Source organism: Monoraphidium neglectum (assembly GCF_000611645.1).
Source record: "Monoraphidium neglectum strain SAG 48.87 unplaced genomic scaffold scaffold00850, whole genome shotgun sequence".
Classification (NCBI taxonomy): Eukaryota; Viridiplantae; Chlorophyta; class Chlorophyceae; order Sphaeropleales; family Selenastraceae; genus Monoraphidium; species Monoraphidium neglectum.
The window spans coordinates 6,930-19,912 of record NW_014012778.1 but is presented as its reverse complement, the minus strand read 5'-3'; the positions used below and the strand labels follow the sequence as shown (position 1 = coordinate 19,912).

General features: G+C 63.6%; 2 protein-coding genes across 2 annotated transcripts; one reads left to right on the top strand and one right to left on the bottom strand.

The window, feature by feature from the left end:
• Positions 1–323: 323 nt before the first annotated feature.
• MNEG_5612 (protein of receptor mediated endocytosisfamily) lies at positions 324–1,912 on the bottom strand (the record flags this gene model as incomplete). Its single annotated transcript, XM_014045914.1, has 4 exons — positions 324–866; positions 902–1,232; positions 1,403–1,557; positions 1,793–1,912. The coding sequence occupies 4 exons, from the start codon at positions 1,910–1,912 to the stop codon at positions 324–326; spliced, it is 1,149 nt and encodes a 382-aa protein (XP_013901368.1).
• A 5,347-nt stretch (positions 1,913–7,259) lies between these two features.
• Positions 7,260–10,939, top strand: MNEG_5611 (hypothetical protein; the record flags this gene model as incomplete). Its single annotated transcript, XM_014045913.1, has 3 exons — positions 7,260–8,069; positions 8,306–10,417; positions 10,664–10,939. 3 exons carry the CDS (start codon positions 7,260–7,262, stop codon positions 10,937–10,939), a joined length of 3,198 nt encoding a protein of 1,065 aa, XP_013901367.1.
• Positions 10,940–12,983: the final 2,044 nt, after the last annotated feature.

Below are 12,983 nucleotides of genomic sequence, written 5' to 3'. Positions count from 1 at the left end.
CTGCACGTAGCCTGCAAGCCACATAGGCCGTCGACACATACTTCTGCTATTGGTGTCTTCTTTCAGCATGCAGCAGGCGCCTGCGTGCATGGTTTGCAGCAGCAGCAGCAGCAGCAGCAGCAGCAGCAGGTGCTGGAAGCCCGCTGCGATCGCAGACATCTCCTGCTGCTGCCAGCGCCACTGTTTGGAGCTTCGAGCATGTTGACAAATTCACATCCCACGTAGCCGACGTTGCATTCGGCAATCAAACAAACCTGGCAAACACGATCTGACTGACTGCAGCAAACGTCACCCATCATTGTAATCAATGGCCAGTCGGCATGTCAACCCGCACGGTCCCTGCCTGCCGGCGCGAGCGCCTCCGCCGCTGGCAGCGCAAATCGCGCGGCCTCTCCTGCCATCAGCAGCCCTGCCACGCCGCCGTCGTCCGTGGCCCCGCTAAGCAGGGACACGTCGTGTCGCTGCCCACGGCACGCCCCCCACACCTCGCTGCGGGCCAGCAGCGCGGCCGCCTGCGCTGAATAGGCGCCCTCCTGCTCCGACAGCAGCCGCAGGACATCCATCATCAATGCGCGCTGCACCGTCGCCTCCTGCGCCTCTCCCGCCGGCTGCTGCTGCTGCTGCTGCTGCTGCTGCTGCTGCTGCTGCTGCTGCTGCTGCTGCTGCGTCTTCGGGCGTTGGCTGCCCTGCTCGCTCATACGGGGGGGCTCCACCTCCCACTGCTGCAGCGTGGGGGCAGGCCCGCTCCCGCTCCCGTTCCTCCAGTCCAGCAGCTGCAGCAGCCGCGCCGGAAGCTGCGCCTGCAGCGCCTGTGCAACCAACATGTCGCGATGCCGGTTGCCGGGCGCGAGCGCGCGCTTCAGCGTCTGCAGTGCAAGGACGCTCGCGCCGGGCCCCACACCATCACCGCCATCCGTTTCGGCACGCAGGGCGTTGCCGTGGCGGTTGAGAGCGCCTCAGACGGCCCTGCGCTCGACGCGAGCTGGTGCAGCAGGCGCAGCGGGCTACCGCCCAGCTCGCCAGGCGCTGCCTCCGCCGCCTGCAGCTGCTTCTGAATGCCTGGCGTGGTGGCCACCGCTGCCGATGGGGCGCGGTGCGCAAGCAAACCTAGGAGCCTGCTGTTGTAGCCCAGCTGAGCCAGGTGGTCACACAGCAGCCCGTGGCCCCGCAGCAGCGCAAACGCCGCTGCAGACAGCAGCAGCGCCGACCCCGCCGCTGCCTCGGCCGCGTCGCTTGCCGCGCCGCCGGCACCAGCGACACGGCGTATGTCTGCCGCTGTGGAGAGCTCTTGCAGGCAGCACTCCGCCAACGCCTCCCCGAACTTTACGGGGTCCCGCACAGCAAACCGCGGGCTCTTGAGGAACAGTCGCACATGCACGCCCCCCACAAAGAGCTCCCCCACAGGCGGCCATACCGCAGCCGGTAGCCAGGCGGCGGCGCCCAATCGGGCCTGCCGGCCGCGTGCTGCATGCGGGCGGTGGCGGCGAGGGCGGCGGCCTCTGCGGCGGCCTGTGACACCATCTGGCGGTCGCACAGCGACTCTGGGGTCTCCATGTCCTGGGGTGGTGGTGAGGAGGCGGCGGTGCAGCATACGCCGCTGTGAGATGGGTGCAGTAACAGCCATGTCATGCAGAATTGCTGAACCTAGAGTATCTGTCTTGGTTTCCGGTGGGACGACAGAGGGGGCCTTGGACAGGACGGCATGCCAACAAGGCTAGGGAGACCCCAAGACCCCACCCGCTGCCCAGCGGCAATGCCCCAAGCACCAGCCGCCCCGTTCATCGCGGCCCACCTGGGCCAGCATGCGCAGCACCGCCTCTGGCCGCCCCTCTGCGATCCCCGCCACCAGCCCCGGCGGCAGTAGCTGCTCCAGCACCAGCCGCGTCCGTGTTCCATTAGTCGCGTCTGCCATCACGCGCTGCAGCGCCGCTGCCGCCGCGCCCCACGCGCCGTCCTTGTCGGCGGGCGTGGCAGGCCTAGCGCGCCAGCCAGCACGCACGGCGACGGCGGCGCGTGCGCGAGCCAAAGCAGGGTGCGGACAAACGGCTCGTCCACCCATGCTGCTGCCAGCTGGGCGCTCTGCGTCGCAAACGCGAGCACCAACAGCGCGCCAGCCGCGAGCGCCTCGGCGTCTGCCGCCTGGGAGGCCATGTCGTCGCCCGTTGCCGTTGCCATTGCCTCGGCGTCGGACCCCGCAAGCACCAGCTGCGCCGTGGGCCCTGCTGCTGGTGGCAAAGAGGGCTTTGCTGCGCCGCCCAGCAGAGCGGCCGGCACGAGCGCCGCGGCGACACGCGACAGGGCGGATTTGAAGGGGAGCCCCCCCAGCAGGCGCGGCTGCTTCTGCAGCACTGCGGCCACGTTGAGCGCCGCGGCACGCTTCTTGCGCGTCTCCCAGTGCAGGGTTTGACCAGGGCCTTGGTTTGTGAATCAGGCGAGGGAGACGGCAATGAGGTAGATGATAAGGGGTGGGGGTGGGTGAGCGAGGGATCAAGTGTCCGCGGTACTGCCGGGCGCATCCATGGGCTTGCTGAATGTGAGCGTTCAGGTTTGTTTGTGTCCCAGGGTACGCAGGCTTGTTTGCTATGACACAGTGACTGCCCAGCAATGTAAGGAGCAGAAGGAAACGCTGGCGTGATGACAAAGCATGCCCGGTGACATATGACCTTCCAACCGTCGCAGCTCAGCACACCGTCTCACCTTGCAGGACCCTGCTGGCTCCGCAGGCACCACTGCTGCTGTTGCTCGGCTGCTGCCTGCCAAAGCCGCAGTTCCCGCCACCGCGACGCCGCCTGTGGGCGCCGCAGTGCCCGCCGCGGGGGCGCGCAGCCGAGTGCGGTTGTCAATCTCGCGCACTAACACGCCCCCAATTGCAGCTCTCGAGCCAGCTCCTAGCATTTCAAGGCTTGCGGGGCCGCCGCGCCAGCGACGTGCTTGCGCTGCTGCTGGGGAGCCTGCACAAGGATACGATGGCGCGTCGTTGCCTGAGCGCAAGCTGGGGGGCCAGTGAGTTCGATGGTGGTCGAGCAGTGGTCGACGGGAGGCTGCGGTCATGGCGACCTGCTATTCGTGTCACATGGGGCAGGACTGCTGCAGTACTGCTGCAGTACAGGCGGCGCTCACAGATGCACTGTCTGTGCGCAGTCCCGACAACCTGCAGGCATCTTGAGCAGCGTCTCCCACACAGAACTGTTCCAAATGAAGGGGCCGTCTCGAGGCTTGGCGTCCCCAGGAGGCCACGCAGCGGCTAGGGCGTCTTCAGCTATTCCACTCGCGGCTCTGTGAGCAGCTCGCGCAGCGCCTGCATCGCACTGTTGAGTGTGTGCTAGAGACTTTGCGGCATGCCTGCGAGGATGCGCGCAGACGGAGTCTGAGAAGGGCACATGACAGTCGAAGCTCATGGGTAGGGCTGCTGAAGGTGGCCGCCCAGGCACGCTTTTCGAGCGTCCTGGCGTAGCCAGCAGCACAGGGGCGCCGCCTCCCTCCAAACCGTTCAACTTGAGGCACGCCCATGATCCCAGCGCGCCACAGCACTTGCCGCCAGCCCAATCACCGCACCTTCTCGTGTTGACTGTGTCAACCACCTCCCCATTGTGTGCCAGAGGCGGCAGGTTGTGATGTCGCCGCGATGGTGGCAATAGTGAGAGCAGGAAGGAGTGATAATGCTGGGGATTTTACACCTGAACCTACTAGGCAGGTTGTACTGAGGAGAAATGCGAGGCTGACGGGCTGGCTGCGACCCGATGTGCGTGCCTGACAGCTCAAACAACGGTGACGCAAAATCGCAGGCCAAGCTGCGCAGGGTTGCTGCGTCGTAGGCACTCTGCTACTGCCTGGTTACAGAGGCTGCATGTCGCACAGCCGTCCTCAATGAGCAAACAAGTTGTCCTCGAACTCACCTCAGCAACACTGGATGCTCTGAAGTGTCCTGCTGCCGGTCATGCCACCGTGGCTACTGTCCATGCTTCTGCGCTCGCTGCCGCCATCGCATGGGACCGCGCCTGCCTGCTATGGCCACCCTAGCTCAAGATAAGCGATGCGTAGGAGGAGCACCTGGGTTAGTATTAGGATTGTTGCAAGATCCCGCGGTCGCCCGCTCTTGGAGCCATCCAGGCTCATGGGATATGACTTGGTAGCATCAGCAGCTGCCTCACAGCCTGGCAAACCCCCCACCCGCTGCTAATCTGGAACAATGCCTGAACTACCAACTCCATTGCACATGTGGGTGCTGCCGCGAAGGGGCGTGCTGCATCTCCGGGGAGCCGGGCTGCGCGGGGCGCACAGCGCATGACGCACCCGTGTGCGGGTGCAGGCGGGCCAAGCTGCTTGTCGCCTGGGCGACGTGAGGTACTCATATAGTTTGATGCCTGGTTTGGATATGGACTGCGGATATGATCTCTCTCAGAAATGAGAGCCCACCTCAACGCACTTCAATTCCGAGATGAGATCATACGCTGTGATACTGTATGGCATCGATGGCGGTTTTGGTGGCGTGAATTAAATCTAATGAGTGCGAAGCGACAGATTACGAGGTCCAAATCCGCACTATTAGTACATCGGGACCTCCCGCCACAAGATCAACGCGCCTATCAACACCCGATACACCAGCCTATCAAAAAACGAAAAAGTCATTGACTGCGAGGTTCGTGCATTCGACCTCGAAGGAAATGGCTGTGTTGCTGCACCACAGTCTCGCAGTGCGTTTCGGACGGCACCCGCCAACGATTCGACATTGTCAGGCTGCCTCGTTTCCCTTGCCTGGTCGCATGCAACCAGCATACCATATGAGGTTGCGTAATGGCCTTGTGGCGCCACCCTCTCTGACACAGCACGCTGCAGCGTGGACGGAGGCGTGCCATCTCGGTGCAGCATGAGCCTGATGCGGTTCTCCATTCCAGGCTGACAGCCACATCATCTGCAATACGTATCAAACTGACAGATGTGGTTTGATGGGAGTCCCTGGTGGGCGCCGTTGGGACCATCCTGTAAACGCGAGCGACGTCGCAAAGCGCAAACCCGTGCTGTGCGCGCGCTCGTGCTGTGCAAGCACACCACTCCATCTGTGTGGACGGCCTCCCCAGGCGAATGCAGCAATTGAGCTTGCTGGCTGCCGAGCGCGGGCCTGCCCCCAACTTCACCGCGTCACCATGTGCGGCGACCACCTTGCCTTTCCCTCAGAATTGCTGATGACGCAGCCGTCAGGCGGGCTCGAGCCTCGAGCCTGGAGCTCGAGGCCTCAGCGCGGCTTTGAATCTATTGGCGCACGCAAAGCAATGCAGCTGGAGGCCGCCTGCTGGATGACAGGTTCCTGTGCTAGGCTGAGGTGGACGTGGCCGGTAAAGCCGGGGCCGTCATCGCTGCCAAGTCGTGGCTGGTGCTGGCGGCGTCTGAGTTGGGGCGCAAGTGCAGGTGAAGCCCATGCATGGTTGTCAGGGTGGCTTGTTGCAGCGTTGCCAATCGGCCTCTGCAAGTACCGCCACTGCCTGCTGCAGCAGCACCACGTATCGTGGTACACTGGATGGTCCTCTTCATGCGTTTGTCCATCTCCATGCGCCGCTGCCCTCGGACATGCGACCCAGTGCGGCACACACGACCATCACCGCCCTAAAAACCCGCCCTGGGCCAGGACACTAACTGTGCCGGAATTGCGGCCGGCCAGAACATTGAGTGAGCTGCACACCAGCAGCGGTGTGCCTGGCCCTCGCCTACCTGGCACAGACCCGCGGCGACGCGGCGCAGGTGAGCATCAGCCGGCGCTGCCCCCAACAGCGCGTAGTGCCGAGGTGCTTCTAGAAGCTTGAAGGCCTGTGTTGCAGCATCGCGCCTAGATGCTAATGCAGAGGGACTCAGGGCCATGCACGTGTCCGATGGCCTTGCAAGTCGCGGCGCACGCCGGCGCACCTGGATCACCCTGCCCATTCATGCTGCTGGCATGCACCGGCATCCGCCCCTTGCCCGCGCACCGCCATCACCCGCCACCCCGCACGCATGGCCACACTTATTGCAGGTGGTGGGCTTTTGCAACACCTACACGCAGCTGTTGGGCATGGGGTTCAGCCCTGCGGTGGCAGCGGAGGCGCTGGTGCGCACGCAGAACGACGCCACTGCCGCCACCGACATTTGTCTCGCCGCAACCAGCTGATACGTGCTCGTGCAGTAGCTCGCCCCTACAGCCAGGCGCGTCACTTATGTCATTGCGGAGTTTTGTGGTGTCCACTGCCCCTCCTGACCTGGCCTGGCGGCATTCATCAGACCCCTTGACAAAATTCAGGGGTGTGTGCAGCCGCCGCAAGCCAATGATGGTGGTGTCCTGACTCTGCTTGCCCGATAATATGCCCAAGCGAATCAAGTTGTAAGTTATAGCACATGCTATCTGGAGGATGGCAGGCGCATGCGAGGCATGCCTGCTTCGCACGCGGCTTGGGGGCAATGCGTTTGCTGAGACTACTGAGCCCTTGCGCACAGTCAGCACAGGGCCTGCATACTTGGCAGAGCTGCACGCAAGGCAGCACACGGCATTATGGCAAGCCAGAGCAGCAACACCAATAGTTCTGGGCGCCGTAAGTGATCGGGAAGACACCTCATGTACGTGATCAGCATGCTGCGGCGGTCAACAGCGGCAGGCAAGCAGCTGCTCCGACACAAAGGTCATGGCATTCCTGTCCAAAAGCGCGCTGCAACCAGCTGGATCTGGCAATTATGATCATTTCAAAAGTTCATAAAGTACTTTCAGCTCAGCCCACGCCAAGTTGCAGTGGGCGCACCGAGCCCAGCATGGTGCTCATATCCAGCCCTCTCTTCAGCGCGCAAGAAAAGTCGTGACTGCCACAATTCAGCTCTTGTGTCTCGTTGATAGGCCGGGGCGCCCAGCGAGGGGATCAGATCGCATCCCCCGGGCCCGGCAAGCGGCAACTTGTTGGCTAAGTCCCCGGAGGCCCTAGCCACCAGCCTCCAAGGTGTGGGGTATTCATATGGTCGAGATACGCCCGCCTGTGAAGCCGCCGTAGCCTGCGTCACGGACACGCCCACGAGATGGTCAACCCTTGCATGACCCCCAGGCAATGTGCTCCGCTCTGCGCCGCAGGCTGGCCAAGCTCGACAAACTCCCCCTCCGCATCGCACTTGGTAGTTCCTCCACAGCAGCCGGCGCCCGCAACAGCATGGGGCCCGGCAGCACCCACAAGCGCGCCGCCCTTGGCGGCAGCCCCCCGTGCAGCCCCAAGCACGGGACTGGGGGTGGTGACGCTGCCGCTGCTCTTGAGATGAAGCACAACAAGAAACAACGCACTGAGACTGCAGAAGAACAGATATTGCATCAGCGCAAACGTCAAACGCAGGAGCAGCAGCCGCAGCCGCAGCCGCAGCAGCCGCAGCAGTACCAGCAGCCGCTGCCGCAGCCGCCCCCGCAGCAGCAGCAACAGCAGCAACAGCAGCAACAGCAGCAGCAGCAGCAGCAGCAGCAGCAGCAGCAGCAGCAGCAGCAGCAGCAGGAGGACTTCATGCCAGATATCGCAACAGCTGGGGCGCAGCTGCGCGCCTCGCTCGCGTCCGCCGCGTCAAGGGCAAAAGCCAGAATTGACCTGCTCGGGCTCAAGCAATCAAAGCCCAAGTTCCACAAGTACGTGGGCGGCTTCTCGTCGGCGGCGCCAGAGGGGCGGCAGGCAGAGCAGCCGGAGCGGGGCCGAGGCTTCAGCGGCGCACGCCGCTTTGCCGACAAGGGGCCGGAGCTGCTGCAATATGTGCAGAAGGTCGCAGCGGCCAGCAACCGGCGCTGGACAGACGCCAGCTGCTGCGTCGAGGCCGTTGTTCGGCGCTTTTTAGCGGTGAACATCAACCTGCGCAAGCTGCAGCGTGCCGGCACCAGCGCGCAGCCCAAGCGCGCGGTCGACGCAGTGCGGCATGTTGCGGACTTTGGGCAAGAGGGGCTGGCGGCGGCAGTAGGCAAGGGGCCCGACGGGCAGCCGGCCGTCTGCCTGACAGTGTGCAGCGGCGCGCCAGATACCTGGCTGACGTCATCCAGCGACGCGCAGCTGCTCGGCTACCTCTGCTGCGTCAGAGCGGAGGACGGCCAGGTGCGCCGTTGCCGGAGCAAACGCGCTCGATCTTGCATGTCCTTGGGACGAAGTAATGCATCAAGAATAAAGAGGGTCTGGGATGTGGAGGCACATCACGGCGACACACTGCAAACCTCTCTCGGTCACTCACACCCACACACCGCCAGCGCCAGCGCCCTGCGTACCACCGGCCCCCTCCCGCTTCCCGTCTTACTGCCGCCATCCCACGCTCACCCTGTCGCACGCCGCTTTAGGGAGGCGTCTTCTTTGGAGTTGCGCTGCTCGACGTTGAGGACGAGTGCGCGCAGGCGGCCCAGGCGGCGGCCTTTCATGCGCTGGCCGTTGCCAACCCCGAAGAGGCGCAGCAAGCAGGCTGGGCGCCGCAGGGTCGCGCTGCGCAGTCGGCAAGCGCCGGCTACCGCGGCGGCGGCGGCGCGCACTGCACATCCACCACACCAGCAATGGCAGAGCCGACCGCGGCCGCAGCGGACGATGGTCGTGCGCAGGACCTGGTGCCTGCACTGCTCGCGCCAGCAGGGGTGCCGGTCGCCCCTGAGGCCGAATGGGCAGCAGGCGGCGCGGCCGGCGAGCACCACGGACATGACCAGCCGCAAGTGGGGGTGGTGCCTCCCCAGCTGCCACGGCAGCCGCGTCGTCGGCGGGTGCTGGTCTTGAGAGACAGCGACGAGGAAGAGGAGGTCGCGCCGCAGCTGGCGCCCATGAGCCCGAAAAGCGCGGTGGTACCGGCTGCACCGCCAGCGCCAACACGGCGGCAGCAGCAGCAGCAGCAGCACCAGCAGCAGCACCAGCAGCAGCACCAGCAGCAGCACCAGCACCAGCACCACCAGCAGCAGCAGCACCAGCACCAGCACCACCAGCAGCGGCGATGGATGTGGGGCAGGGAGGAAGGGGAGGAGGAGGAGGAGGGAGAGGAGGCAGGGGAGGCAGTAGAGGAGGAGGGTACAATCTCTACACAGCTGGCCGTGGCACAAAGGCATGAGAGGCAGCGGCGCGAGAGGCCTGCCGCCAGCTTCGACGAGGGGAGTGCAGAGGACACCGCGGATGAAGATGAGGAAGGCTGCGGCGGCGGCTATGACGGATATGGGCATCGCGGCCGCATGGATACCGGCCGCGCCTGCAGGGGCGGGCCTGGCAGCGATTATGGCTGGGACAGCGATGGGTATGGCGGCGATGATGGTGATGGCTACAGCCGCGTGCGCTACAGCGGCTCTGGAGCCAGGCATCAGGGCTTCCACGGTCGCGGCGGCGGCGAGGTTGGTGGCCGCGGCCAGGGCAGCCCAGGTTCAGGCGCCGGTGGCCCCCGCAGCTCACGCTCACGGCACCGCCAGTCCCAGTGTGCGCGCGAGAGTGATGTGCGCGACTGCAGGCTCGGGCCCTTTGAGAGGCAGACACTTTGCACCGTCGGCAAGCCCACGGCAGCGCCAAGGAGCGTCGCAGCGCCCAGGGCGCCGCCGCCGAGGCTGCAGGCCAGGCAACAGCAGGCGCCACGGCAGCGGCGGCAGCCGGATGGCGGGGGGGAGATAGAGATGATGGACGCCAGTACTGCAACGATGGACACAGCGCCGCTCTCATACGGGCAGCAGATCGCTGCAGCGGCGTCAGAAGCGGCCAAGGCGGCGGCCGCTGCAGTGGCGGCAGCTGCGGCGGCCGCTGCAGGAGCGGATGCGGTCGCACCTGGCCCCGCCCGCGATCTGCAGCTTGGCGACGGTGCGGAGCCTGTGTCTGGTGCGATCCCCCATGGTGGCGTCAGCGGTGGTGCCAGCGCCCAAGTGTCCGCCGGCCGCCGCGGCGCGGCGCTAAGCGCCGGCGGGGCAGGCCACGGCTTTGCCGCACAAGGCTCCGAGCAAGAGCGCGGCCGGCAGGGCGGCGCAGCGCGCCTGCGCAGCCCCGCGGCGCCCGCGGTGGGCGGCCTGGCGCTGGGCAATGGCAACGGCCACGCCGAGCTGCGGGCCAAGCTGGCCGAGCTGCGGGCGCGGGGCATAGGCAGGTGGCAGGATGCCGAGAACGAGGTGCTCAGCGCGGAGCTGTGGTGCAGGGAGGCAGGCCTTGTGGTAGATGTCACAGCCACCCCGCACCCCATCGACCTGTCCACGCCGCAGTTTGCAGAGGCGAGCCTTGCCCCGTTCAAGCCCAGCAACACCGATTTCTACAATGCATCCCAGCACAAGCAGGGCTCAACAAAACACAAGCACCAGCACCAGCGCCAGCACAGCGCCGCGCCACCCGCCGGGCAAACCTTTGGCTTTGAGCGTACCAAGCAGGGTCGTGAGAGGCTTTGGTACCGCACCGGCGTCAAGGGCGCCAGCCTGTGGCACATAAAGATGGTGGTGCGGGACCTCGACAAGGTGAGGTGTGCTTCAAGTGTCCTGGGATGCTGGCTTGATGTGAGTCCGAAGATACTTCTGTCAACATACGCTTTTGCGTGCACAGGCTTACAACAAATGCTTTCAAACACACGCACCCGCACAACTGCGCGCGCTTGCACGCACGCGCACACACAGTCCCCCACACACAGCCACGCCCCCCCCCAAAAACACACACACACACACACACACACCGCCACACATACACCACACAAACCACAATCACAGGAACAAACCACAGTCAACAGCGACACTGACGACGAGGACGAGGACAAGACGGTCATCGGGACCTTCACAGGGGTGGCGCCGAAGCTTGTCGATGCTGCGCGGCGCGCTGGGTTCCGGCTGATGGCGGCCATGCACGCCGGCTCCCGGCACGAGCAGGACCGGCCCGCGTTCTGGAAGAACGCTGACACTCACCTGCAGGGCGCGCACTTCCGCGGCGAAGAGACGCAGCTTGCAGACGTAATGCTGGGGCGGGGTGCAAAGGGGAGGCGGGGCTGAGCGTGGGCGGCCGAGGCGGAGCATTGGCGGTTTTGGGCCTTGACATTCTGGCAGTTACTTGGGTGGCGCGCAGGCGACCATATGGTCGCCTGTGCGCATGCCTGCGCACTGATATTGCGATGAGACGCGGCTGGCAGGCTTGTTGACAGGCGTGGGTGTGTCTTGGTTTGTAGGCCAGTGTATGGCTTTAAATATTCCGCGGTGCGAGTAACCCTTAAAACTCAACAATGCCCTGCCTGAATGTTGCAGTGTGTGCCAAAGGATCGGGTGCGGCGTGGCCTAAAGGCCTCCCGCGGCATGCATGCCGGAAATACATGCGCTCAGTGAACCACTGCTGCGACTGGGATACCACGAGGGGCGGGCAGCCGCAAGGAATAAAAGCACAGCGCAGGTGACTGCGGGTCGGTGCCCTCGCTGCCCCAATAAATTCCATCCAGCTGTATGGCTCCCAAGACACCACCCGTTTTTGAGGCAACAGAGTTAAGGTGGCGCCGTCGCCACAGCGCGTGCGCCAATCGTTCTGGTGAGGACAGACGGCACCTGCCCTGTCCCCTAGTCCTGGGAAGGGCGAGCAAAAGCTGGTGACCTTAGTGCAGTGCCTGCGACAGCTACAGGCAGCTCTCCAGCGTCCTGGCTGCAGCTGAAAAGTCCTGTGAGCCAGGCTTGTCACCCGCTTCAGACATTAACAGACCCTCATGCGCTGCGCTGTGATGCAGAAAGGACCAACTGTAAGCAGAGCGCAGCACGCATCACACTCTTTGTGTAACCTGGGTGTTACATCCTCCATCAGTTGCCAACACCACACGATGCGACTTCGTGGTGCGCTGCGAGCCCAACATATTTTTTTATGAATCAACTTGAGTGAATGCACGGTCGTCGGTGGGTGGGCAAGGCATCCAGTCTTACTAAAGCATGTAGAGACTGTCCGAATGATTGCGGCTTGCAGCTTATGAAATGAGACAGTCGCGCGATGTATACCTTCATATGTTAACAGAGCCATTCACACATGTGCATTGTGTCCATGAAATGTGGAGCTTCTCGTATCATTGAATAATCTCACGTACCTCCGTCAGTTACGGTGTCATCTCCCGGCCGCTTGAGGCTGCGGGGTACGGTATGGTCATGAGCAGTGCTGCGCGGGATCCTTGCGGTACCCTGCATCGTGCAGGCCACCACCCAAGCGAATTTGAACGTTGGGCCAGGCCCCAGGCGGGGCCGATCGATGCATGGCCTGCTGCTGAGGTCGACGGCGCTGTGGCTCACATGGCAAGTGGTGTCCGGTTACATCCTTTGCACGCAGGGAACCAGGCAAGCTTGTCAGAGATTCAGGTAGGCAGGACACATGTTCTGTGGCACTACGAGCAGACTGGGGTCACCTTTCGCCAAAAGGTGACACCCGGCTGTGGCTGAGTGGTTCCTGCTGCAGCAGCTGCGGCAAGCTGCATTGTGCAAATCGCAGTGTTTGTGGACCATGGCGGGCGCATGGAACGCACAGTGTGCGCAGCATTTGGTGGAAATTTAGAGGGTGGCACTTCGTGTCTTGAGTCGTTACGTGCTGCACTCTGCCTTGGAAAATGGCAACTGCCTCGCAACTGCCTAAAACTGTCTTGTCAATGGCACAGTACCAGCATTGGATCACTACTGCACTTTCATTGGCGCCCCCTCTTGTCAGGGCACCAAACTTATATACTGTAGATGGCGAGGCAACGGCTTTCCAAGGGAGCAAGCAGGCATGCCTGCGCAGCGGACGTGAGAGCTGCCTTGTTTGGCTATTGCGCATTCCACACAACGAGCAGATTTTGATTCCGAGGAAAAGAGTCGTCATCAGTTCATGCGCACACAGCCACGCCCACCCAGCAACTGCAAAAGGGGGGCACACATGGTTGTGTGAGCAAAGGCACACGCGTGTGCACAAACGCACACGGGGATCGATATGCGCGCGCCCACCTCCCTCCCCCCGCTTGACTCACACACACACACACACACACACACACACACACACACACACACACACACACACACACACACACACACACACACACAC